Genomic DNA, 25,335 nt, shown 5'->3' with positions numbered 1-25,335 from the left:
TGGTGGTGTAGTATGATACGAGTGAGGTATTCTTTAATTAAAAAAAAAAATTGGTTTTCTTAGAGCCTGAAAGTGCTGATATCAAGACAAAAAAAAAAAAAGCAAGTTTATAAACTTCCACAAAAGACTTGACTAGTTCTGGGCTTGAATGTTTATGAATATAAAAGAGTGAGATAGAGAATGTGAAGAGAGAAGAGCGAGCAGAGCGCAATGGAAAGTGAAGATGGGGGGGGAAAGTATTGAGGTAATAAGGCTTTCTTTACACAAGGGCTGGGCAGTGCATAGGCGCAGTTTGCGGCGGGGTACGTGTATTAAGCCAAAAAGCAATGTGTGCTACGTTAAAAAAAAATAAAAAGCATAGTGAATTATAATTATAATGATTGAGATTACGTAATTGCTTATTATTACAAATGAAGGTCTTTCGTCAGGCAAGTCAAAGATCAATCACAATTAAATCACATGACTTATAATTATTAAGTTTTCCCGTGACTAACGGGAGCTGCAGGTACCTTAATCACTTAATTTCCTTAATAGGAAATTTGTAAACACAAAAAAAAATATATATATATTTAATTAATTAATAATAAACACCCACAACGCGACTGTGGTAACCATCACAATCGCGGCTTTGTTTGTTTGTTTATTTATTATATATCACGAAAAGAAAGAAAAAAATAAATAAATAAATAATAATAATAAATAGACCAAAAGGTGTATACCGTTATATATTTCAGTATATTCCCGTATTATTTATTTATTTTTTTTTTCTTCTCTTTCTCTCTCTTTTTCTCTACCCTCCTTTTCTTTTCTCCAGGAACCATTCTTTTGCTGAATGGAATTGGTCCTGTTTGCTGTTCCATCAATTTGTTTTGTTTCTGTTCTGTTTTTTAATCCTTTTCTTGCTGGTCAAGACACTTCTTAATTTTTAATACCTAATAAAAAAAAAAATGAGCTTTGCTACGCCTACAAAAAAAACTAAGACAACATACTTTTTCGACTCGCCAACTACGTCGCGAGTCGCAAAGACTCCCACGAAAAGCCCATATCGCACACATTTGATGCATGGAACCCCAAGAAACATACCTCCATCGCCTATGTTTCGCGCCATTCAAAATAATAGTACGACCTCTAGTATGAGCAGCCAGTGTATTTCTCTCACTTCATCCACTGCTACGGCAGGCTCTTCACCTCTCAAGTTTGACGTTGTTGCTGCAGACTGGGTCGGTAGCAGTAGTACCTCTACAAACAATGTCTCCAGCAGCGGAAATACAAACAGTACAAGTGGAGTTGCGACTGGCATTGCGACTGCCGCTGGTCCCTCTAATTCAACTGCCTCAAATACACGCTCTATCCCAGGGTCACCTTCACATTCTAGATCTGGCAGAACGTCTGCCCAAGCAGACAGATTTATTCCTAACAGACAGTCGTCTTTCCCTATTCGCTCTAAACTAGACAAGCCAGCCGACCTTTCAGCGTCTAGCGGCAGTGGTGCCAGTGGTGCCAGTGGCTTGGGAGGCAACGCATCAATCTCTGGTCTCACACTCGGTAACCCGTTTGGCAATGTGGGTGGTGACGATTTGGTAGCATCAGCCAGCGCGTCACTCGGTCCTCAAGCCTCTTCCAGCATTTCTTCTAGCATCACTTCACCAACCTCACAAGCATATCAAAGTTCAGTAGCTGAGGCATGTGGTATTTCGCTCAATACACGCATTCTCGAGTTTCAGCCTGCTGCACCTCAGTCTTCTAAGCCTATTGACCTTCGCAGTCAATACAATAAACCTCTTAAGGCTGTTAATGCGCAGTTGCGCCGTAAAGTCCCAACTACTCCGGAACGCGTTTTGGATGCACCCGGTCTTATTGATGACTACTATCTTAACCTTCTCGACTGGTCCAACGACAACCAAGTAGCCATTGCACTCGAGCGCAACGTGTTTGTTTGGAACGCAAGCACTGGTTCTGTTTCTAATCTTTTAGAAGGGCCAATGAATAGCTACGTATCAAGTGTACGATGGTCTGGCGACGGTGCCTACCTTTCCGTTGGTTTTAGTGATGGTGATATTCAAATTTGGGATGTAGAAGAATCAGTTAAATTACGTTCAATGCGCGGTCATACAGGTCGCGTAGGTGTAATGTCGTGGGATAAGCATATTTTATCGAGTGGATGCCGGGATGGATCCATCTGGAACCACGATGTGCGGATAGCTGAACACAAAGTCTCTGAGTTCAATAATCATGCGGCCGAAGTATGCGGCCTTGAATGGCGTTCAGACGGACAACAATTAGCAAGCGGTGGAAATGATAATGTTGTTAACATTTGGGACCCGCGCTCAGCAGCTGCACCCAAGTTTTCAAAGACGAACCACCATGCTGCTGTTCGTGCATTGGCATGGTGCCCTTGGCAGCTCAATTTACTGAGCTCGGGCGGCGGTTCACAAGATAAGCATATTCATTTCTGGAATTCAACTACAGGTGCGCGTGTCAACTCGATTGATACAGGATCTCAAGTCACATCACTCAGGTGGAGTACCACCTACAAGGAGATTGTGTCGACCCATGGGTTCCCCAATAATGTGCTTACAATCTGGAGCTACCCCAGTCTCACCAAGAATGTTGACATTGTTGCACACGACTCGCGTGTTTTACACAGCGCTTTATCTCCTGATGGAGATACGCTGGCAACTTGCGCTTCTGATGAGAATCTCAAGTTTTGGAAGATTTTCGAAACTGTTGGTAGAAAGACGCATAATACAAACACTAGCACGATTGCTACGGGCAAAGATGTTATGATGATAAGATGAAGTAATTATATTTATTTATACGTTATAGAGATTAAGATGCATTAAATGAAGAGTTGTAATTTTAAATAACAAATATTAATTTCAATGATCAAAAATCCTCAACTTTTAGCTCTTTTTGATAAATTGACGACGATAGTTCTCTTTGACAGGTGTTGCAGGTTAGGTGTGGCATGTAAATATGTATACGGCTAAAATTAAATAAAAAGCAGTCACATAGTAAGGCTAAATTTTCCTAATAAATTTTTATAAGGTATATTTCAGACTGAATTTAATGTCATTCAGTACTTTTGAGACCATTATGATATGTGTGTATATCAGGGCAAGGGTAAGTGAAAATTTTTCACTTTGATAAAAAATAATAAAAAAATTTAAAAATTAAAAAAAATTTAAAAATTAATCAGTGTTACAAATTAATGTAACAAATATATGTAACTTTAACTTGTGTAATATTAATATTTGCTAAGCCTTTTTATATGTCTTAGCTAATCACAGAGTGAGTTTGTGTGTGACTGCGTTTTTTCTCTTTTTTTTTTCTCACTCCCGCCAGTCCCCCCTCCCCCCGTCCTCCCTTTCCCCCTAGGAATAGTTCTGTGTCATTGAGCCTCGACAACGACGACAAGTTTCGCCTTCGCCCATACATACAATGTCTGCTGCTGCTAAGATCCTTCACGACAACGCCACCGAGCTCGAGCTCCAGGTTGGCCAGGCCCTCATTGATCTTGAGAACTCTGCTCCTGAGCAGAAGTCTTCTCTCAGACTCATCCAGCTCAAGTCCGTTCGTGAGGTTAGTATTGACTGAAACTTTGTTTGCAAGGATATCCTGATTGTTTTTTTTTTGTTAATTTGCATACCTTTTGATATAATACCATTTCAAGGCTTGATACCATTTAAAATTTTGTTGTATATACCTTTTTGAAGCAGGATAAAAATTTGGGAGATGTTGGTGAATTTTTTTATATACGCGTGAAAAAACAAGTAAATTTTTTTCTATTAAACATTAGGATCCTTGAGAAATTTGTTCTAAAGCCATTTGCTAATATGTTTCTATAGCTTGAGGTTAGCGGAGGCAAGAAGGCTATTGTCATTTTCGTTTCCCCTCCCCTTCTCCCCATTGTCCACAAGGTCCAGCAGCGACTGACCCGTGAGCTCGAGAAGAAGTTCTCTGACCGTCACGTTGTCTTCATTGCTGAGCGCACCATCCTTCCTAAGCCCAGCCGCAAGGCCAAGCCTGGTCAAAAGCGCCCTCACACCAGAACCTTGACTGCCGTCCACGACGCCATTCTCGAGGATCTTGTTTTCCCCAGCGAGATTGTTGGCAAGCGTGTCAGATACCAGATTGGTGGCAACAAGCTCCAGAAGGTTATTCTCGACAACAAGGACTCTGCTGTCATTGACTACAAGCTCGAGTCTTTCCAGTCTGTTTACAACAAGCTTACTGGTAAGAAGGTTGTCTTCGAGATCCCTGCTGCCCAGGGCGAGGTCTACTAAACAATATAGGCTGCATTGATGGAATGACTAAAATAAAATAAAAAAAAAGTGAATTTTTCTTTTTTCCCTCTTCATTCTTATGGTTTCTGATTTCTTTTTTTTCTTTCAAACCCCACCTCCCATAAACGTGTAATGATAAATGCAAAAAGTTATAAAAACATTTAAACAAGCTTTTTGGGAAATTCTTTTGGTAAACCAAGAGAAAACTATAATCTAAGATAAAAGTATACTATGCAATGAGGAAATTAAAACTAGTTTATTTTTTGAAGCAAAAGAAGTGTCTAAGAAAAGCGTTTTTTGGGGTCTATGGACATTTTGCGGTAACAAATTCTTTATCCTTTTTTGTGTACCGTAAAAGTTATAAATAAAAAAAGAAAGAAAATTTTTAATTATGGTCGACGTTTCATCCTGAAAGCGGTTTGACCAGCCGGCTTTTCAAGAATAGTGACATTTTCTGGGTGGTAGTTTTCTTTTCCTGGAGCATCAGACCCGGCCGCACTGCTATAAATGGCCTGGATCTGCTGGACGCGTGAAGGATAAGGTCTGTATGCCTGTTGTTGCGTACTATCCTCATCCTCCATGGTCACTATACGAGGCTCCATAGAGCTGTACTTAGTGGGAGACGATGGAGCAACGCCGCCAACAACAGTCCGACGTACAGGTGAAGCGGCACGGGCAGTACGTGTGTAGCCTGTCGTTGCGGCTGCATTGGCAGATGTCGCAGATGCTTGGTTGAGTGCGTTGGCAGCTGCAGCGACAGAAGGACCCGGAACGGCCTTACGTACAGGTGAAGGCCGTGAAGGCGATGAGCTGCGTGACTTTGCCGTGTGCATCATCATGTAACCATCTTCAGCGGTTGGATAATGGTTAACGATGCGACGAGTGACAACTGGAGCTGGCGACGGAGCTTTTTGGTTATAGGGGTTGTACTGTTGTTGTTGTTGCTGTTGAATTGGCGGTGTGTAGTAGTTGGCACTTCCGGCGCTGCCGGACGACTGGCCACTGCTGCCAGAAGACAGTGTGATGTCAGAAAAAACGGACGCAGCAGAAGACATGACCTGGCCTCCTGAGGTCAGTGTGGTCGTGGGAACGTAAAGATGAGTAGTGGATGCCATAGGAGGGGATCCGGACGCGACAGAAGGCTGATATGCAATGGTAGTACCTGGGGGTCCTTGAGTGAATTCAATATCTGGCGATCCACGCTCATAAAGTTGGAGAACCGGGGGTTGGTTACTCGGACTTATGTCATAAATGGTACCTTGTTGTTGATGTTTGAGGTTGTGAAGCGAGCGCGACTGTAATCGCAGCTGGGCCTGGAGTTGTTGTTGAGCAGTTGGAGGTTCCGGGAGCGGAAGGGGCAGAATTCCCGAGTAGAGTTGAGACTGTTGTTGTTGTTGTTGTTGTTGAAGCTTCAACAGTTGTTGCTGAGGGGAAGTTTGTGGGTAACTGGAGGTGTCTTCAGCATCTTCGTCTTGTAAGTTTTGATCTTCTTCGTACTGTTCTTGCTGATTAGCTGCCTTTTTGGCCGAGGGGTTAATGACGAGTGTGGCTGCACTAGTTTGTTGTAGAACGCGCAAAACAAGCCAGGCAATGAATGCGACAGAGCCCCAGATGAGAATGAAGCGCATGCAAACAGCAATGTAGGACGCGCCGACATCGACATAGAACTCAATTATTGGTCTTAAAAACGCGACAATAAGACCAACAACGACGCCGGTACAGAAGGAGGCTGGCGAGGTTGGCCAAATGTATGGGACAAGAACGTTAGGAAGAATAAGCGAAGAAACCTGGCCGTTTGGAGGCATAGGTTTTCCGATTGCAGTTGTTGCGGTCACGGCGACCGAAGACTGTTTTTTTGCCATGGATTCTAAATGGATGGATAATGGAAGAGTGATTGTTGAAAGAAAAGACCTTGGTTTGAAGGGAAGAAAAGATGTTTTTAATAAAACGACGCGTCTTTATTTTTTATTTTTGAGTTTATATGTCAAGGCGGTGTTAGTTACAATGACACAGGTATTTTTGATGGTTATATTTTTAAAAACAACCCCGTGAACTAAAACAATATCGACGGTAAAAAAGTGGCGATATGTATTCCAAGATCCGGGACTGGAGGTTTAGTTACGAAGATAATGATTATGATGATTGATGATGATGATGATGATTTATATATGAATGGTGGCAAAAAGAAGAAGAAAAGGGAAAAAAAAAAAAAAAAAAAAAAAGGGAGTGGGAAGACTGAAGTTTAAGAAAAAAAATTAAAATTAAAATAAAAACAAAAATTAAAATTAAAATTAAAATTAAAATAAAAATAAAAATAAAAATAAAATGAGCACACGGGATCGCAGGCTTTTGAAAAAAAAAAAAAAAAAAATTTCCATTAATGGAAATTTTTTTTTTATATTATTTGGGATATTCACGATGTTTTGTTTATTATTTGGCGAGACCCTATCCGCTGCGGTGGGTAGTTTGTACGGATTTGTTTGTTTACAAGTTGCCTATTTAGGAAGTGATTTTGGGCTTATAGTACACTGCGTAGACAGCGGATATAATTATTATGCAAATGAATGAAAGAAATATATATTTCTAGACATGAACTCAGCCAACCATCATATAATAAAAACAACAAAAACAACAAAATTTTTGAACCAGAGGGATTCATGATTCATGATTAACAGTTAGCAATAAATTCTAGAAAATAAAAAAACAAAAAATAATTAAATATTGAAGTCTATAAAAGTGGAGAAACCTTTGAGTAACATTTTTTGATAACGGTTATTTAAAAAGTTATTTAAAAACCTCTCCTGAAATCAAAATGATGCCTAAATGAGCTGCTTGGCTGGTAAATTGATTTCGACATTGAGCACAATATTAGGCTTGCAACACAATAAAATCGAATTTCTACTATATTATTGAATTTAGCCAGAGCGCCTTATGGTTATCCCAAGTGGAACCTCCAGCCTTTTCTAAACACTCCACACCCCCTAACCGTTGTTAGTTTCGTATTTCCCCACTTGTATATAAGACTTATAAACGTGGTTCCAGTATTTCCAATAACCTCCCTGAGCATTCAGGGGGGTATGTTTTCTATCCGTCTATTCCTCCCTCTCCCTCTATCGCTAAATCTCCAAAGGTAGTAACTATTGGTCAGGTATTTTATCCTCAGCCGTCTTGCAAACGTGATGATTCTGAAACTTGTCTGAGTCTAATTTTAAAAGCCATGTCAGGTTGAATGTTGGACATCAAGGGTAAATTGGTTTTAGAGAGAGTGAAAGATAAACGAAATTTAAAAGAGAAGAACACAAGTATCCTTAAAATTTAAACTATAAGGTTTTTTAAGTAATTCCCCTTATGCCATCCCTGCATTTCAAAGGTTCCTGTGCAAACCAGCCCCGTCTTTTAATATTATGCTTACATTTAAACGTATTAGCATATGATTTAATGCTCTATGCAACTGTAGATAAATTAAACACCGTCTTTTATAACTTTTGATTGTGAATTCTATTTACGCTTGGCATTTTTGAAGGATGAAATGATTATAAAAAAACTATTAGGCTTCACCAAAAGGTGAATAATATATGAGTCCATAATAGGAAGTTTGTTTACAATTTGACCCACAGTAGCAAGGCTGGCTAGTTCAAGCTAATTTAGGCCACTTGCAGTAAAGTAACAAGAGGGAATTCAAGTGCTTGTTCCGAAGTCATTTCATTCAACTAGGCCGGTCTTTGATCGAAACTAACGTCTATTACTAGCAACCATTTTTCTTAGAAGGGGAGAGCCTTGTTATTTGAAACTTGCGAATCCCGGTTCGTGCCCTCGGATTGTTTGTTTTGGGTTTATTTAAATAATAACACTTTGACAAGGACCGTAATCCTTTACAGATTTTTAAGACATTGATAATTCTACTAAAAATTCAAAACTTTTAAAATATTATCTTCAAGGGTTGTGTTTGTTGTTGTTTGAAAATCACAAACGGCGAAACTTAATTGCATAAATGGTCAAAACAATTGTGCTTTTGAAAGCTCCTCAATTGAGCAAGTTTGAAGAACAATAATTGAATTTAAGCGGTTTGAGATTTTCAACAAGAAATGTTGAAAAAAAAAAAAAAAAAAGGGAGAAAGAAACAAGCCCCATTCAGCAATGAGTTCCGAGTCCCGGGTACCGTTAAATTAATTGAAAACATTTTTTCGGTGCTTACTATCAGCCGCGTATTCTTGAATTTGTAACAATATTTGGTGACTGTTGAAACCTAAATAGGAAACTTAACAAGTAAAAAAGTTACAAACCCTAACAAATATTTGACAAAAAAGCCCTAATTCACTACATCTACCCAACCAAAAAAATATATTCTATAGTTAACAACACCTTCCCTCTATAGATACCGGTGCCATGCCCATCTTTTGTCGGGTAGTAACAAAAGATTAGAGAGCCAGCACGACATTGAATGCAACGATTACATAGAATATATATTTGTTTTGTAAAATTAAGACAAATTGTCATCAATGGATCCAAGTAGTGAAGTTTCAGGTCTTAAAGTAACTCAAGATTCCAGTGTCATGATTACATAAACATGTATTACAAAAATTCAATTTATGGTCCCAAATGTACGCTGATAATTAAAGATATAGTGCATATATCAGCACGCATGCTAGAATTTCCCCAAGAGCCCGGTGCCCCTCCCCCCTCGCAACTTTTCCCGTTCGCGTTACTTTTTACAATTTTTTTCGCACCCTGTCCCACTGCACGATAGAGACTTGAGTCAAATCCAACCTCGGGCCTAATACATACAACAGAAAGGTATGAAATCAAAGAGAAGCTATTTCATTTTTGTGGACTTAACGAAGAGAGAAAGGAGAGGAATGTCATGAAGGTTTTTTTTTATAATTTTTGAAAAGGAATGTCAGTAATCAATCAACAAGTGTATAGAGATCGAAAAAGCATTTTTTTTTTTAGTTTGAATATGACCTTTGTAGGAAATAAGAAAGGTATACAGATGAAATACCCAATGTTTTAATCATAAGACGAAGTTAAATGATTTTTTCAAACTTGCAATACAAAAAAAAAAAAGGACTACCCGTGTAGAAAATGCTTTCAAATTGTTTTTAAAAAAAATACTCCAGTTATTATCACCAACTTTAGAAGTTGAAAGACGGAATAAGGATGGCCAATCTGGATTTTTTATAAAGACTGCTCTCTTTTGAGGGGAAGGACTTTATTATCCCTTGATTTGTTACGACTCCAAGATGTTACAAAATTTTATGTCACAATCAAAAAAAAAATACACAGAAAAAAAAATTTTTTTTTCCATATCACTAAAAAAAAATGGACACTAACATCCTTTCTCTCTCTCCACACACATTGACCGGAAAGTACTAACTTGAAGTTTCTCAATATAGCGACAATGTCAGACATTTTCAACCTCACCCCTGAGGATGCTCAGCTCCTCCTTGCTGCTGGCGTCCACCTTGGTTCTAAGAACAAGGTTGTCAACATGGAGTCCTACATCCACGCTACCCGTCCCGACGGTGTCAACATTATCAACATTAGCAAGACCTGGGAGAAGATTGTCCTTGCCGCTCGCGTCATTGCTGCTGTTCCCAACGCTGCTGACGTTGTTGCCATCTCTGCTCGTATCTATGGTCAACGTGCTGTCCTCAAGTTTGCCAGCCACACTGGTGCTACCGCCATTGCTGGTCGCTTCACCCCTGGTTCTTTCACCAACTACAACACCCGCTCTTTCAAGGAGCCTAGATTGATTGTCGTTACTGACACTCGTCTTGACGCCCAGGCCATCAAGGAGTCTTCTTACGTCAACATCCCCGTCATTGCTCTTTGCGACGTTGACTCTCCTGTTGAGTACGTTGATGTTGCCATTCCTTGCAACAACAGATCCAAGAACGCCGTTGGTCTTGTCTGGTGGCTGATTTCCCGTGAGGTTCTCAGACTTAAGGGTGTTCTCCCCGACAGACAGACCCAGTGGAACGTCATGCCCGATTTGTACTTCTACAGAGACCCTGAGGAGCCGGAAACCACCACCGTCACCGAGGAGGAGCCTGCTGAGGAGTTTGTTGCCGAGGTTGCTGCTGCCACTGAGGAGTGGGATGCTGCCGCTGCTGTCGACGCCTCTGGCGACTGGGCTGCTACCGACGACTGGGCTTCTGAGAGCGCTCCCGTCGCCCCTACCCCTGCCACTGCCGCCTAAAGAAATTTTTGTAATGTTTATACGGGTGTAAAAGAAAAAAATTTAAAAAACGAAAAGAAACTTTTAAAAAATAAAAAAAAAATAGTGGAGGATTAGTGTAAGTTTGTAAGATTTGTGCATATTAATGGATGTATATTGGTGTAGAAGCAGCAGCCCATAATCCATTTTTTTTTAAAAAAAATAAGCTAAAATAAGCCAAAATAAAAAAAAAAAGGGTAAGTTTTGATGTGTATGAAACTTTTAACTAAATACCAAAGTCGTGATTCTATATGAAAAAAAAATTTTTTTGAAAAAATAAGACAATCCTTTTATTCCTTATTAAACGGAGGTTTTCTTTTTTTCTTTCCAACATATAACTCTCCTGATTCTTTTTTTTTTCCATTCTTTTAAAAAGTCTCTTCTTCATCTCCTTCCATAGGCATAAGAGTATCTTCATTGTCAACCTCCATGATTGTATCATTGGGAGCCTCAAACCCTTCAGCTGTAGAGTATAAAATGTCCATAATAGCCTTTACAAAGATTTTCGGCTCAAGCATTCCCAATTTTCCATTAGCGGTTGATCCCAAACCACTTTCTTGACCATTTGATTCATCTCCATCCTTCTTCTTTTCTGATTTCTCACCATTCGCTTCGCCTTCATTTTTATCTGTACCATCCCCGTTGCTCTTCTTATTATCGCCACTGTCACCACCTTGTTCTTCCTTCTTTTTAAGCATTTCGGAAACACTCTGCATTAGAATCTCAATTTCACGCAGTTTGGAAAAATAAAATTCGCGCTCCGAAGTCACTAGCTCCGCATGGTCCATCAGTTGGTGGTATTCATTCTCTATCGCTCCATATTCTTGCCGTGTTTCTTCCAACTCCTGTTCTAGAGCCGCCACCTGTGCCTGGGCTTCTGTTGCAGCTTGTTGTGCCGCTGCTGCTTCTTCTCGCGCAGCACTCACTGCAGCCGCTGCTGCTGCTGCAGATGCTGACGACGAGTGTGCACCAAGCGCAGATACAGATCGCACCCCAACCGCACTCAAACGGCCACCACCAGTAGCTGCTGAACCACCATGTCGACCTGCAGCTGTTGCTGTAGAAGCTGGGCCTGTGTGTGTTCCAACAGCAGATGATCGACCTGTGGTGCGTGCGTGTGTGGATGAAAGCCGTGAAGAAGAAGTAGTGTTTGTTGTGTGGATTGTGGTATGATGAGGGGTGGTTGATGTACGAGAATGCGATGCTGCACTAGAACCCAAACGAGTTGCTGGTGTTGTTGATGATGATGATGATGTTGTTGTTGGCGTTGGACGGGCTGAGCGGTATTGGCCAGTGACTGAAGGTCTTGAGGCGGATGTGGGTCTAGCAGAACCAACTGCAGAGAGTCTTCCTGAAGAAACTGAGGGTGATCTTGAAGAAGTTGAAGAAAGTCTAGGTCCTAGAGATGAAGAAGATGCTGGAGATGAAGAGGCTGATGTTGATCCTAAAGGCGCCAGAACTCCAAAAGAAGATCGAACAGCAGCAGCATCATAGTCTGTGCCAGTGGGGTAGTTTGCATCCCAGAAGCGTTTAAACCACTGAAGAAACTCGAGGTTATCTTGAAGCCGGCACTTGGCAAGCCGGTCGACTTCAATGGGTCGGTCAATTCCATGTGATGTGAAGGCGGCTTGGAGAATCTTAAAGTTAGACAAGTACTCGTACTCATTGCGGGCGCGGAAATTGACACGCTTAAGTGGTATGTCTCGGTAGATGGAGTCGAGTAGTTGGCAGTACACAAAGCCCTTGCCACATTCGTCAACTTTAGAGATGTTGAGCTGTAGGGTGGAGTTGACCCAGTTGACAAGCTCTTGTCTAGATTCACTGCTCATTGTTTGTTTATAGTTGATATAGTGGTGGTGGTGGTGGTGGTAGTGTTAGTAGTATTTGTGATAGTTTGTAACGATTGGTTTGTTGGAATAATAATAATAAAAAAAAAATTTTTTTTTCTATTCAATTGCTTTCCTTTTTTGTCAGTCTATTTGTTTCTCTTTTGTTTTTTTATTATTATTTTATTTTTTATTTATTAGAAAAAAAAATAAAACAGTTGATAAGCTTTATTAATTTACGGAGAAAAAAACTAAAACCATTTAAAAAGTTAATGTTTTGTGTATAATTATGTTTATAATTTTAATTATAATTATGATGATGATGATATTTTTTTGTTTTGTTTTTTGGCTTAGTGATTGAAAAGGGGGTGGTGGAGTTTAAAGGAGGTTTTTTTTTTTTTTTTTTTTTTGAAAATTTCCACGTAGTCAAAGGAGAGACGGACTTTATTTGTGAGTGTCTGGTAAGTAAAATAGCCGTGTATATAGTTGATTTAAAAAAAATAAATAACTAAATTAAATAAATAAAATAGATCTTAATAGATTGAAGTCCAATGGTGACAATATTTTTAAATAACTAAGAAGATCAATTGAGTATTTTTATTTTATTTTTTTCAATCATAAAAAAATAAAATTAAAAAATAAAGAGAAAAGTTGAAATTTTTTTTTTTTTTTTTTTTTACAAACCAGGACGTTAGTTTGTGTTAGTTTAATGTAATTATTGATTAGTAATTTTGTTAATTGTAATATTTGTTATATTTATTATATAATTGTTAATGTTAATGCTAATGTTAATGTTAATGTTATTTAATTAAATTACCCGGATTAATTTCTTTTATGAGCACTATTTAGCTTTCACATGTGAACTTTTGTTATTTTTTTTTTTCTCGGGTCCTTCGGGACTTTTGATAATTTTTTTGGGGTTTTTTTTTTTTTTTTTTTTTTGTTGATTGTCTCTCATCGGCTTTTTACAATTACAAATTTTTATGTGTGTATATGTAAGAACAGCAGAAGCAATTAAAAGGAGAATAGAATAGAAAACATAATAATCCCTACGGGCCGAAAGGGCAGCAATAGTAAAAGGTTCTTATACAATATAAAAGCTTTACAATTGAGACTTTAAAGATACAGCCATCAAAAAAAAAAAAAAAAAAAAAAAAAAAAGTTAAAAAGATATCACCATTAATATTAACATTATTATTCACCATTAAATATCAACTATCTACTATCAATTATCAACTTCATCATTAACCATGCGATAAGCATAAAATAAAAAAAAAAAAAAAACAACTTTTCAATTTTTTTTTATTTTTTTCTTCCTTTTATTTTTCAACTAAATGTTTTTTCACTCAATTCTTTCTTCAATTCATTTATTTGAAAAAAAAAAAGACATACACACACATATATATCACAGATAAACATAATTGTTTCTTAATCGATTTTTGTGAGATTTTTTTTTTTTTTATCTTTTTTTCTTTTCAGCATAAAACAGATTATACCCATTTTAATTGACTTCATCGTCTTTTATTATTATTATTATTTACCACACTAGAACACCCAAACAAAGGTTACCTTTCACTGTAATTACCTTAATCTAATCTTTTTCAATGGTAAAGAACGTCATCATCATCATCATCATCTTTCATAATCCTTCATCTCATCTCCCCACAGATTTATATGTTTACTAAGAAAATATACCCCTTATAATAAAGACAGTTCTTCTAATTCATTGCAATGGTGATGAACATACCTTAGAACTGCAGTGACATGCAGCACCCGAACCAACCAGTCAATAACATATTACCATCCATACTATTATTACCTATGTCATGCACAGCAATCTTTAGATAAAGACTACCACGTACTCATGATTTATCTTCATATTATTCTTTCTCTTTACCAGGGGGTCTTTTGAAAGTTTCAATTTAAATCCCTTTAATTACAGACCAACATCGGCTAGAAATGCTGATGATTTTGATAACAATGATAACAATGATAACAATGATAACAATGATAACAATGATGACAGTGATGACGATGAAGAATTGAAGATTTAACAGTGGTAAATTGCCTTTTAATTTTATTGCTGATATGTGTATGTGATTAAACAAACAATCAACAACCCAACTCAATAAGTTTGTTTGAAACGCGTGCTTAACTGCCTGCGTTTTTACTTCAACCCCGCGTGCGCGTCATTTTTGTGATTTTTTTATGATTTAGTGAGTGAGTGAGTGAGTGAGTGAGTGAGTGAGAGAGGGGCTCATGACACAAGGTCACGTGCGAGATGATTTCCTATTTAAGAAATGAAAAGTTTCCCGATTAAAAAAAAATTTTTTTAAATAAAAAAAAATAAAAAAATTTTTTGTTTTTTTTGCTGAGCTGCCCAGAACTTTTTTTCAACAAACAACTCTTTTCAGGCCCTGAAAAAAATAATTACAAAAAAAAAAAAAAAAAAAAAAAATAAAAAAAAAAAAAATAAAAAAATAAAATAAAAAAATAAAAAATCTCAAAACTCTCCAGCTTAAAAAAAAAAAAAAATTATAATCCAAACCATCTAAATCAAATCTATTCAAATCTTGCAGATTCTGTTTGTATTTGAACTGCTATTTTTTTTTTTAAATCTGCAGACGTCGCTGTGATATCATCATCTTAATCATCATCTTTATCAAAAGAATCATACACACACACACACACACACACACTAATATATCACACCCTCCCCCCTTCCTCTTTTAAAACTACTTTTAATCAAACATTTTCCTTCATGTCCAAATCATCCTCCACAATGGTCAACCCGGCCTCTGCTCAAAACACCGCATACTCTCCAGCGGTCTCTTCTTCATCCTCTTCAATCCCGTCGTCTGCAGCAATGATCCACCAACCTCCACCGCCAACAGCCATTGCTTTTAAAAGCACCACCACCACTAACGGTTACCGCTCAAGTTCTACTCTGCCTGGCGGGACGGAAGTTCTAAGCTCTGCAAACAGAAACAATAACAATATTAGTAAAAACACAACAGCAACATCTATAAACAAATCTACCACGAGTCCAAACTCGGCTTATACTTTTTTGCCAAAGTCTTCGGGTCCTCGTGTGTCTACTGCTTCTGCTGCTTCTTCTACTTCTACTTCTTCTTCTGCTGCTGCTACTGTTACTGTTACTAATACCACTGCTAATGCTCCTATTAATGCTTCCTTTTCATCCATTCACAATCCCTACCCATCTCCATCCTCTTCATCATCCCTCTCAGCCCCCAAGGTTCGTGCAAGAAAGAGTTCATATACCTACTCTTCTTCTTCTTCTTCTTCCTCCTCTTCTTCTGCTTTCTCAACTACTGGTGGTGGCCCAGTCATAATACAACAAACTTTTGGCCAGCATCAACAATTAACACACCCTCCACACATCCCTGGTCCAACTGCTCCAACACAAGTTTCTGCGGTACACTCTCAAAAACTGCAACTACAACTACTACAACAACAACAACAACAGCAGCAGCAGCAACAACAACAACAGCAGATACCTCCTCCACCACCAGCAGTACTTTCTCGCAAGTTTGTGGCTCGTCGGATCTCGGAGGGCGAAACAGGCCGTCTTAAAGAAGAGCTCAAGTGTCAAGCTTGTGGTAAGGGTTACAAGCACATTTCTTCTCTAGCCAAGCATCTTTGGGAACACACGCCCGAGTGGAGAATGACCTCTAAGCTACTAATTTCAAAGCATCAACAGGTCCAACTTCTTGAGGCTGCCTCTATTCTTGTTTCCATCAATGAACCTGATGAAGGTGAGTCCGAAAACTGCTCTGTTTCTGCTTCTCCATCTCCAAACTTTCTTAGCTCTCCTAATAATGGCGTCCTGGCTGCTGGTTCAGCCAAGCCCGAAGGTGTTCTCTCCACCCCTTCATCCTCATCCTCATCTTCTCCCTCAGCCATTCCTAATCCCACAATGTCGCCGTCTCTTTACCCACAATACCTTCACAAACCCACATCGCCATCTGCTGCTGCTGCTACTGCCATTTATAACAACAATAGCAATAATTCATCGTCTGTTTCTTCATCTTCTGCTGACAATGGACCAACTCCATCACCTTCACCACAACCTCAAAATTTTCAGCTGAGGCTTCATAATGGCCAAATCTCTTCTCTATCATCGTCTCTAGCAGCCTCTTCCATTTCATCTTCCCCTCGTTCTAAACAAGGTCCTGTACCTACTCGTTCCGCAAACTTGTCTTCACCACCACCTCCGGATCTCATTCTTCCAGGAAGCGCACTTGTGGCGTCTGCAAAAACTACAGACGGCCCAACGGGATCTTATATTACCGATTCGCTTTATCCAATGGTTGACGACAATACCACTCCTCAAACAGCATCCACAAACCCTACCGCCCCAAGTACCGCGATGCACGCGGGCTATACCCAGAAAAAGAAACGCGGGGGATCCATTGCCATTGCACACACAAAAACCGACTCTCCTGCGGCTCTTCACCACGCAACAACAGCAGCTCGCACGCGCAGATATTCTGCCTCAACGGCTGCTCAAGCTTCAGCAGCTGCAGCTGTAGCCGTTGCTGTGCGCAGAGCTACTCAAGGATCCTCTTCGTCATCATCGTCAACAGTTTCTGGAATAGCCTCATCACCTTCAAATTCGGTAAATATTCCAGGCGCTACTACTGCCGTCAACTTGCGTGCTTCTACAGATATGCTTGCAGGACCCACTTCGTCCTCGCTAAGCTACACCCACACTCCACCACCGCCACCTTCCTTTTCGTCATACCTTGGAGTGTTTCGCACAACTCCGACCCCGGCAGCTGTCACTGGTCCACATCCTGCCAATTCTCTCCCATCCTCGTCCCCGCTATCATCATCTTTAGGTGGTGGGCCGTCTTCGGCTTCATCATCACTGTCTTCCTCATACTCGGGCAGAGGCACCGGGCCACGACAACGACGACCATCGGCACTTGATCCACCGTTACGTGTGAGTACGCGGTCGACACTGGATGACGTACGACGACATCACCGACCGGGACAAAACCATTCTGCACATCGACATGGTGCTACAGGAGGATCGTACCGGTCTGGTGGTAGTAACGGCAGCGGCAACAACTCCAGTCACTCGGGGTCTTTTGGTGGGGCCTCTGCAGTGAGCTTTGGCAGTTCTCTTGTGTCTGGCACAAATGGAAATGGTCTTGCTGAGGGGAATAACGGGGCTACAAGGCAGTCCAAATGCGGTTCCAACTCACCACAAAGCGATCCGGACCAAAACGGGCTTGAAGAAGATGATGAGGATTCTCAAGACGAGGACGTCATGACGGAGCGTGCAATTGCAGATGACCAAGGTGTTTTTGGTGACATGGATTGAAGAGATTTTTTTTTCTTTTTTTTTTTAAAAGAGTTTGTTTTTATTTGGGAAATTAAAAAGTGTTTGATACACTTTGGTGTTTGCTCGTTTTATTCCTTTTTATATTTGATTTTGATTTTGATTTTGATTTTGATTTTTTTTTTTAATTCTTATCTTGATTCATGATAGACCAAACTGGATTTTGATTTTGAACAAAAAGAAGAAGAAAAAAGGGTTTTATATTTTATATTTATTTTTTATTTTACTTCATATATTTTTTCATGTACCTTTTTGATATATATTCGATATAGATGTACCATTAAAAACTAGAAAGAAATGAAAAAAAAGAAAGAACAAAAAAGAAAAAGAAGAAGAAAGATAACTATGCTTAGATGCTAAAGCTAAAAAAAAAACAATGAGAAGAAAAACAGTCTAAATGAGTATTGTCATACATAATTTCCCGGACGAGATTATGCCCATCTGCCCAGCATGGACATTAAACCGCATCCCAAACACATGAAGCCAAAAGCCAGCATGACTTTGCTAAGGGAAGCATCTTCAAATTCCTCCGAATGCAAAAATTCGGCACCCATGAGTTCGACGAGTGAAGTATAAATTAAAATTCCTGCCGAGATACTATCAAACACGCCATTGGTGATGAGTGATCGTGCGGAACCTGGAGGGTAAGTATTACGTACTGCCAGGCCGACAGAAATCCCCAGAGGGGTAGTAATTGCAAAGGCAATTGCGAAAACCCAGGGAACCCAAGCATTTCGTTCGCTCCAGGGGGTTTCTGCTAATCGGGAGCCAAGACCCATGCCTTCAAACATTTGATGGAAACAAATGACCACATATAATGTGGCAAAGGACTGGTTTGTGACGGCTAGGGTTAGCCCGACAAATATGGAATGGAATACAATGCCAAACTCAAGAAGACAAATAGTGGCAACTTGAGTGCTGAGTCGGGCCTCAGCATTCACAGTTGCAGTACGTTCCAGTTGCCGCAGACGCTCTGTGTCAGCAAAGGGAAGCTCAGTAGATGGAGGGGAAAGGGAGGAAGCAGAAGGTTGTGGAACAGTAATTATATGCTGTGGTATTTGTTTTTTTTGAGAAATAGAAGTTTGTGGGGATATTTCTTCAAATGCTGTAGTTTCAAGCGGCGTTGGTTGTGATTTTTCTTTAATGGGTGAATCTGGCTGGGAGGATGTAAAAGTTTCTTCGACTTTGATGACGGAGGGGTACTCAAGATCCGGGTGATCATGTGGATGGTGATTGTGATTGTGCTCAGGTTCTTCATTTTCCTTTTTCTTTGACGATGCGAAACCAGATGGGCCATGAGTATGAGGAATATTTTTGCCTCCATTTTTTTTCCTGATTGAGAATCTCGTTATGATTTCAATCCAGAATGTAAAAAAGATTCCCACCAATGCAATACCGATTGAGTAAGGGAACTCATGAAATGCTTTAGGAAGACATGGATCTGATAGCGATGTCATTGCTTCATAAAGCAAGTGCACAAATGATGTTCCGATAATAACACCACTTCCAAAATATTTTGCAAAGAAATAAACCATTGGTGGCATATTAAGTCTACGCACACGAGATGATACAAGTGGGAACATGACGCCAATTAATGAGGCAACAAAGACCACTGGCACTGAGGAAATGCGCAGTCCCAGTTGTCCACCAAACGTACTGGTAGAAGAACACTCGCGACGGCCAATGTATCCGGGTTCAAAGCTCATAGGATCAGGGCCTATCATGATATTTGTAATTTAAAGGAAGGGGTATATTATATAAATATTTATAAATTAAAATCAGATGAGTTTTTAGTGAGCAATGGAGAAATGGTGTGTGGGGGTATGGCAAGAATAGTAGTGTTTTCTAAGGGGGTAAAAGATGAGCTTTTGTATTAAAAAATTAAAAAAAAAAAAACTTAAAGATAGAAGCTTATATATATATATTTAAATAGATAGATACTAATGAGACTTAGGAGAAAAAGAAGTGTTTCTTTATAAAAGTCTGGTATTTCTTAAGCAGCACTAAAAGCATCCACGGGATTTCTCGGGACATTCCAGAGAAGAAGAAGAATAATAAAAAAAAAAAAAGGATACAAACTTTTATTTTTTTTTTATTTATTTATTTATTTATTTATTTATTTATTTATTTATTTATTTATTTATTTACGAGAGAAAGAGAGACAGACACTACTAATTAAGAAGATTTGCTTGTAGAAGAAGGTTTTTCACCTCATACATTTCTCGGCGCAAAAAAAATAAAAGAAAAAAGAAAGAAATATTTTCACAGACACGCGACACCTTTGGGATTACTTTAGGAGTATTTGATTTGGTTGCAATACAGGTAAATACATAATATATATATATATAGAACAAAAGAAGGAAGAGTTTACAAGCCGTAGTTACCCAAGCAAAGGACCTTTTTTTTTTTTTTTTGATCTTAAGAAGAAGAAGGAAGATGTAACACTTAAAGATCTAAGACGTTTCTGAAAAAAAAAAAAAAAAAAAAAAAACAAGATCTTTCGTTAAGACAAGACCTAAAAAAAAAAACAGACATGTAGATGTTTATGAATGTTGTAAATCTCTAATTCATTTTGAAAAAGAAAAGAAAAAAGAAGAAGAAAATAAGTTTTTTTTTTTTTTCTTTTTTCTTTTTATTTTTTATTATTTTGAGTGCAAATTTAAGGCTCAAGTTAAGGTTATTGTTTGAATTACAGCCTTAAATTAATTTACAAAAACTTATGGCAGCCACTTTAATTAAATATAATTTTTTTTTTCATCATTTTCAAAGTCAAGGCAGCCGCAAGATAAAGTGGAATTGTGTCGTTGTGCTTTGCTGTGTGTCATATATCATGTGACATAAGAGGTTAGGTTTAAAGGGTAGTTATGATCTAACTTTGTTTCAAAAAAAAAAAAATTATTATTATTACTATCCCAAACTGCCCATATTTTTGTTTATCAACTTCAAAATCTATACAAAAGAAAAAAATGTCAAGAAATACAACTGAGTCATTTCTCAATAACTTTCTTGCTCTACCGACTATTTTTATTTTTTAACAAAATTGGATTATATCCCGCTACATTAAATGTGAATACCACCAAGTTTACACAAGATATTCTCGCTTTTTTAGTTGAATTTATCAAAAAAAAAAAACAAGAGAAAGACACAATACACTCCAAAACAATCATACAGTATTAGCAAAATACCCATAGGTTTCACAATTAATATTTGTACAGATACATTGAAGTTCATTAGAGTGCTAAACAAATACTTCAAAGTCGAAATGACTATTTGCATCACAACTTTGCTCAACTGAGTATCAAAATAAATCTATAATACCCTTATGGAAACAGATACTGTTATTTGCTCAGGTTTTTTTTTTTTTTTTTTTTTTTTTGAAACTGAGAATAATAAAAGAAAAATTTAACAAACTCTTTTATTTATATTTCAGTAGAAATTGACATTCAGATATTTTTTTTACGGGGCTCTGGTATCCGCAATAATGAATAAAATTTGCAAGCGAAATAAACCAAGAAAAAAAATACCTCCCCTCCTCACCATTGCATTTTCATTGGATTTGCAAGCAAGTTATACTTTACTGATTATAAGTTTGTTAAATGGAGATAAAATGGATTTCGTTGTATCTGAATTTAGAGGTCAAACTTTGAACTTTGAACTTCAAATAACACAAGAGTGAATGGCGGCACTGGAATACTACATTCTGGAAAGTATCCAAAAATCTTAGGACATGACTATAATAACATTGACTGAGGAGGAGGTTTTTTTTTTTTTTTTTTTTTTTTCCCCAGAAAAACAATAGTGTTTTAAATATACTTTAAGTATACCAGGTACGAAAATAAACAAACAAACAATTGTAACTAATATGACCCATGCGGAACTTCTTCAGTTTTTTGGAACATATACTGCCAAGAATAAGGAAACTTTCCAGTCCGCGAAGCAAAGAAAAAAAAAATCCATGGAACCCAATCAAAAAAAGATGACCCGTAAGTTTGTATTTCTTAAGAGGCCTTTGTTTCACGAAATAGTATTTACCACGTTATAACTAATTAGCTACTATGGTGATCACAACATTATCTTTTTAAAATGTGCTGGAAAACAAAAAACAAAAAAACAAAAGGGGGACATGCTTTTATGAATATAGACCATGCAAACCACTTTAAAAAAAAAATATTAAATAAAAAGAAATTGCGAATTCTGTGGATCGAACACAGGACCTTCAGATTTCAAAGACCAAAGTTTTAACTTCAGTCTGACGCTCTCCCAACTGAGCTAAATCCGCTTACTAATCTGTATAATTAAAGAAGGTTTAGGACGTATTTATTTATGGCATGATAAATTTGATAATAACTCATTTAGCTTTCAGATTGATTTAAGGGGAAAGGGCTGGATGGTGTAAAGGGTAACACGTTCGCTCGATAGCGGAAGATACTGGGTTCGATTCCCAGAATACCCCCTTTTCCTGAGGATGTGTACGGGAGTATACACCTAGACTGAAAACCATAGGCTACCCTGGTTACAGGAATGCCGACTCTTCCGTACAGTCTAAATAGCCTGCAGGTGATTGCGGGCCGTATCTCTGACGGAAGAGATTAAGAAATACATGGGCGTCCGTGAAGATAAGTGGAAATGGGTTGGGAAGGTTTTGGGACCGACAGACTGGTTCTCCCTGTTCCTCGTAAGCTGGCATCAGGGCCCATCTTCCGGGCTACCGGAGACGCACAGAACAGAAACCACCAGTACTAAAAAGGTACAAATGAAAACCGGCAAGTCACATAGTCAGACAATAAAAGGATAGCGCAGATGCTGATGTTATATAGTTCTATAACCCTTGAATAAAAACAAACAAACAAACAAACATCAGATTGATTTATCTTTTTTAAATAGTCGCCAAAGTGATTATTAAGAAAGAGAGTTGAAGAATCTTTAGTAAAATTACTCAGTTTTACACAAGCCATGGCAAATATTGGCGCATGATTTGAAAAGTTTGGAATTAAAAAGGATAGTAGTTGCAACTGCAAATATGGAGAGCTGGAAACAGTTAAACACATTTTAGTCGAGTGCTCTTTGCTTGAGGGAGAAAGAAAGGAACCGAAACAGATATCTACAGAGATGGACTTGTCTACTCTCTTAAACATGCCTAGTGACTTGCAAGATATTATAAATTTGAACTGTGCTTCGAAGGATTAATGAATGAAATTTAAGCGTTGATGAAGACAAGCAGAAATAATTTGGGTAGATAGTATATATAGCTCCATTTATCCTAAGCTACTTTTGTAACTCTTAATTTCATACTTCAAAATGTGTATATATCTATTTATCTATGATCATTCTCGTCGCATTTTTGTAAGTATTTTATATACACATTTTGAAATATAAATTTGAATTCTGAATTCTGAATTCTGAATTCTGAATTTTTTTTTATGATTTCTTAAAAAAAAAGTGTAGATTTAATAAAAAAATTCTGAAAAAAAAAGGGCGGAAATTGATTTTGCGATAGATTCAGTCGCTAAAATAAGTACATCACTATAACAGAAATTTCATTCTTTGAAACTCTTTTCCTTCAAAAATCTCTTTAAATATGAGTTTTAATTCTTTTTTAAAACTCTGCATAAAGGAGCTGAAGAAGGGTATTCTAAAACAGTTAAGATTTTAGGTAAGAGAGTTTTAGTCTTAAAAAGAGTAAGGAAGCTTTTAAATAAGCATCGAAACTATTGATAAATTTAGTTTTTTTTTTTTTAAAAGGATGTGAAAAAACAAAAATTTAATGGTTAAATTGGCTAGGAATATTCTAAACACTATGGTGTAGCGATTTAATGTAATATACCCACATATTAAGGGGAAAAATGATATCAAAGTTGGTCATGATAACTAGGATCTTATTATCTGAAGAAAAACTAGCCAAGTTTAAACTGGCAGATAACTAGGACTTTAAATCCTATTGGATTATTTTAAAACCAGTTTTTTTTTTAACCTGGTTAGGAAAAAAAAAGGGTTCTACGATTTTAACGAGGAAAAAACTAAATTGGGTTGATCTTGCATTGGAATAAAATAATAGTGGGGAATAAAAGATTTAAAGAAAAACCTATGGGAATCTAATATATTAAAAAAAAAAAAATTATTTCACGATGATTTGAAATCCTTGAAAATTTAATGGGAATGGAGGATTTAGCAAAATTTTCAAAAGAAAAAAAGAGTGCAGTTGCGGCTATTTCGCTGTTGTTATGCAGACACTCAAACACGTTTTTTTTTTTTTTTAATTTGTTGCTCACTTATCTTTGTTAATGTAGAGAGGAGTTTTAAGCCACATCTGCATCCTCGATGCCATTTTTAATGAGGAAAAAAGTGCTTATAAATTGGATACACAACATTGGTATATTGGGATTTCAAAAAACCCCTAGATTTAATAGAAATTAAAAAAAAAAAAAAGTTTTGACTTCTTCATTCATCTTCGAAGAAAAAAAATTTCAGTAAAAGTTTAGGTTTTATTTTAATTCAAAAGACTGGGGAAATTAATTTGTATGGGAGAACAAAATTTGGACTTCTTAAAATAAATGTGCCGATTACGAGAACATTGAATATTATTGAAAACAATAAACAAATATTTTAACAATCTAGCCTTTGTTTAAAAACTTGGTTTTAATACAATAATACAATTTTTGACAGAATTCCTATTGTCGAACTTCTCACTGTGGGTTCTTTTGTTGTCATGACAAGATACCCATAATTCTTTATATAAAAAATGACTTTGATTATTAAGGTTATAACTCATTTATCAACCTGCAAATAATTTCATAAAGAATCACTTCTTTGACATTAGGCTTGGCCTAAGTAACTTATAGGTAAACTTGAATATATCCACATTAATCAAAGCAGATGGCGATAAACTATGCTAATTTTTGTCAATCAACAATTTTAGAAAAATAAATTAAAAGTAGATATTTAAGCAGAGAATGATTATAAAAGCACTTTCAATCGTACATTAAATTTAGATGAAGAGGTCGAAACTGTAAAATATAGGAATAATATTACGGTATCACTATCGAGTTATCTGATTAAACGGGAATCATACAAAAACAGCTGAATTAAGTATTTCAGCTACATGATATGCATTTCAAATATGCTAAATTCTTAAAACGTAAACAGATTTTCACAATCACTGAATCACTGAATCACTGAACCACTGACTTTCATCTGGAGTTTTTAAAATTTGAGTTAGAATTCATCAAAGAAGGTTTTAAAAACCAGAAAAGCACACACACACACACACACACTAGTTCAGCAACAACTATAATGGGTATCTCAAAATCAATAGAAACAACGGAGTTTAATTGAACTAAATTAAAGAATAACTCAGAAATAAAACTCGAATATGAGAATTAGGTGATTTTTAAAATTTCATACTTTTGGCATAGCTGCATGACATTCCGAGTTTTCAAACAATACTAATAGTGATTATACTCACATACGTATGCAACAGTCACTTCATATGAACACTTGGTTCCTTTATTCTTTCAAAAAAAAAAAAAAGTCGGTATACTAATAGATTGACAAGGTGGCAAAGTCAAAACATAGATATCAATAAAAACAAGTGTTTTTCCTCTATCTTTGTCATAAAATAATTATTTTATAAGACAACAT

At 37.3% G+C, this 25,335-nt stretch overlaps 7 protein-coding genes across 7 annotated transcripts; 4 read left to right on the top strand and 3 right to left on the bottom strand.

Moving 5' to 3' along the window:
• Positions 1 to 947: 947 nt before the first annotated feature.
• On the top strand, positions 948 to 2,798 carry SAPINGB_P003958 (uncharacterized protein; the record flags this gene model as incomplete). The annotated part of the gene is made up of 1 exon (XM_031998673.1): positions 948 to 2,798. The coding sequence occupies one exon, from the start codon at positions 948 to 950 to the stop codon at positions 2,796 to 2,798; it is 1,851 nt and encodes a 616-aa protein (XP_031854564.1).
• Positions 2,799 to 3,441: 643 nt separating this feature from the next.
• On the top strand, positions 3,442 to 4,286 carry SAPINGB_P003957 (40S ribosomal protein eS7; the record flags this gene model as incomplete). The annotated part of the gene is made up of 2 exons (XM_031998672.1): positions 3,442 to 3,582; positions 3,849 to 4,286. 2 exons carry the CDS (start codon positions 3,442 to 3,444, stop codon positions 4,284 to 4,286), a joined length of 579 nt encoding a protein of 192 aa, XP_031854563.1.
• Positions 4,287 to 4,675: 389 nt separating this feature from the next.
• On the bottom strand, positions 4,676 to 6,148 carry SAPINGB_P003956 (uncharacterized protein; the record flags this gene model as incomplete). Its single annotated transcript, XM_031998671.1, has 1 exon — positions 4,676 to 6,148. One exon carries the CDS (start codon positions 6,146 to 6,148, stop codon positions 4,676 to 4,678), a length of 1,473 nt encoding a protein of 490 aa, XP_031854562.1.
• Positions 6,149 to 9,684: 3,536 nt separating this feature from the next.
• On the top strand, positions 9,685 to 10,485 carry SAPINGB_P003955 (40S ribosomal protein uS2; the record flags this gene model as incomplete). Its single annotated transcript, XM_031998670.1, has 1 exon — positions 9,685 to 10,485. The coding sequence occupies one exon, from the start codon at positions 9,685 to 9,687 to the stop codon at positions 10,483 to 10,485; it is 801 nt and encodes a 266-aa protein (XP_031854561.1).
• A 386-nt stretch (positions 10,486 to 10,871) lies between these two features.
• On the bottom strand, positions 10,872 to 12,332 carry SAPINGB_P003954 (uncharacterized protein; the record flags this gene model as incomplete). Its single annotated transcript, XM_031998669.1, has 1 exon — positions 10,872 to 12,332. The coding sequence occupies one exon, from the start codon at positions 12,330 to 12,332 to the stop codon at positions 10,872 to 10,874; it is 1,461 nt and encodes a 486-aa protein (XP_031854560.1).
• A 2,758-nt stretch (positions 12,333 to 15,090) lies between these two features.
• SAPINGB_P003953 (uncharacterized protein) lies at positions 15,091 to 17,679 on the top strand (the record flags this gene model as incomplete). The annotated part of the gene is made up of 1 exon (XM_031998668.1): positions 15,091 to 17,679. The coding sequence occupies one exon, from the start codon at positions 15,091 to 15,093 to the stop codon at positions 17,677 to 17,679; it is 2,589 nt and encodes an 862-aa protein (XP_031854559.1).
• A 449-nt stretch (positions 17,680 to 18,128) lies between these two features.
• On the bottom strand, positions 18,129 to 19,421 carry SAPINGB_P003952 (uncharacterized protein; the record flags this gene model as incomplete). Its single annotated transcript, XM_031998667.1, has 1 exon — positions 18,129 to 19,421. One exon carries the CDS (start codon positions 19,419 to 19,421, stop codon positions 18,129 to 18,131), a length of 1,293 nt encoding a protein of 430 aa, XP_031854558.1.
• Positions 19,422 to 25,335: the final 5,914 nt, after the last annotated feature.

Source organism: Magnusiomyces paraingens (genome assembly GCF_902498895.1).
Source record: "Magnusiomyces paraingens strain CBS 517.90 genome assembly, contig: contig3, whole genome shotgun sequence".
NCBI lineage: Eukaryota > Fungi > Ascomycota > Dipodascomycetes > Dipodascales > Dipodascaceae > Magnusiomyces > Magnusiomyces paraingens.
Note: the sequence above shows the minus strand (reverse complement) of the source record. Positions and strands in the feature narration are given on the sequence as shown.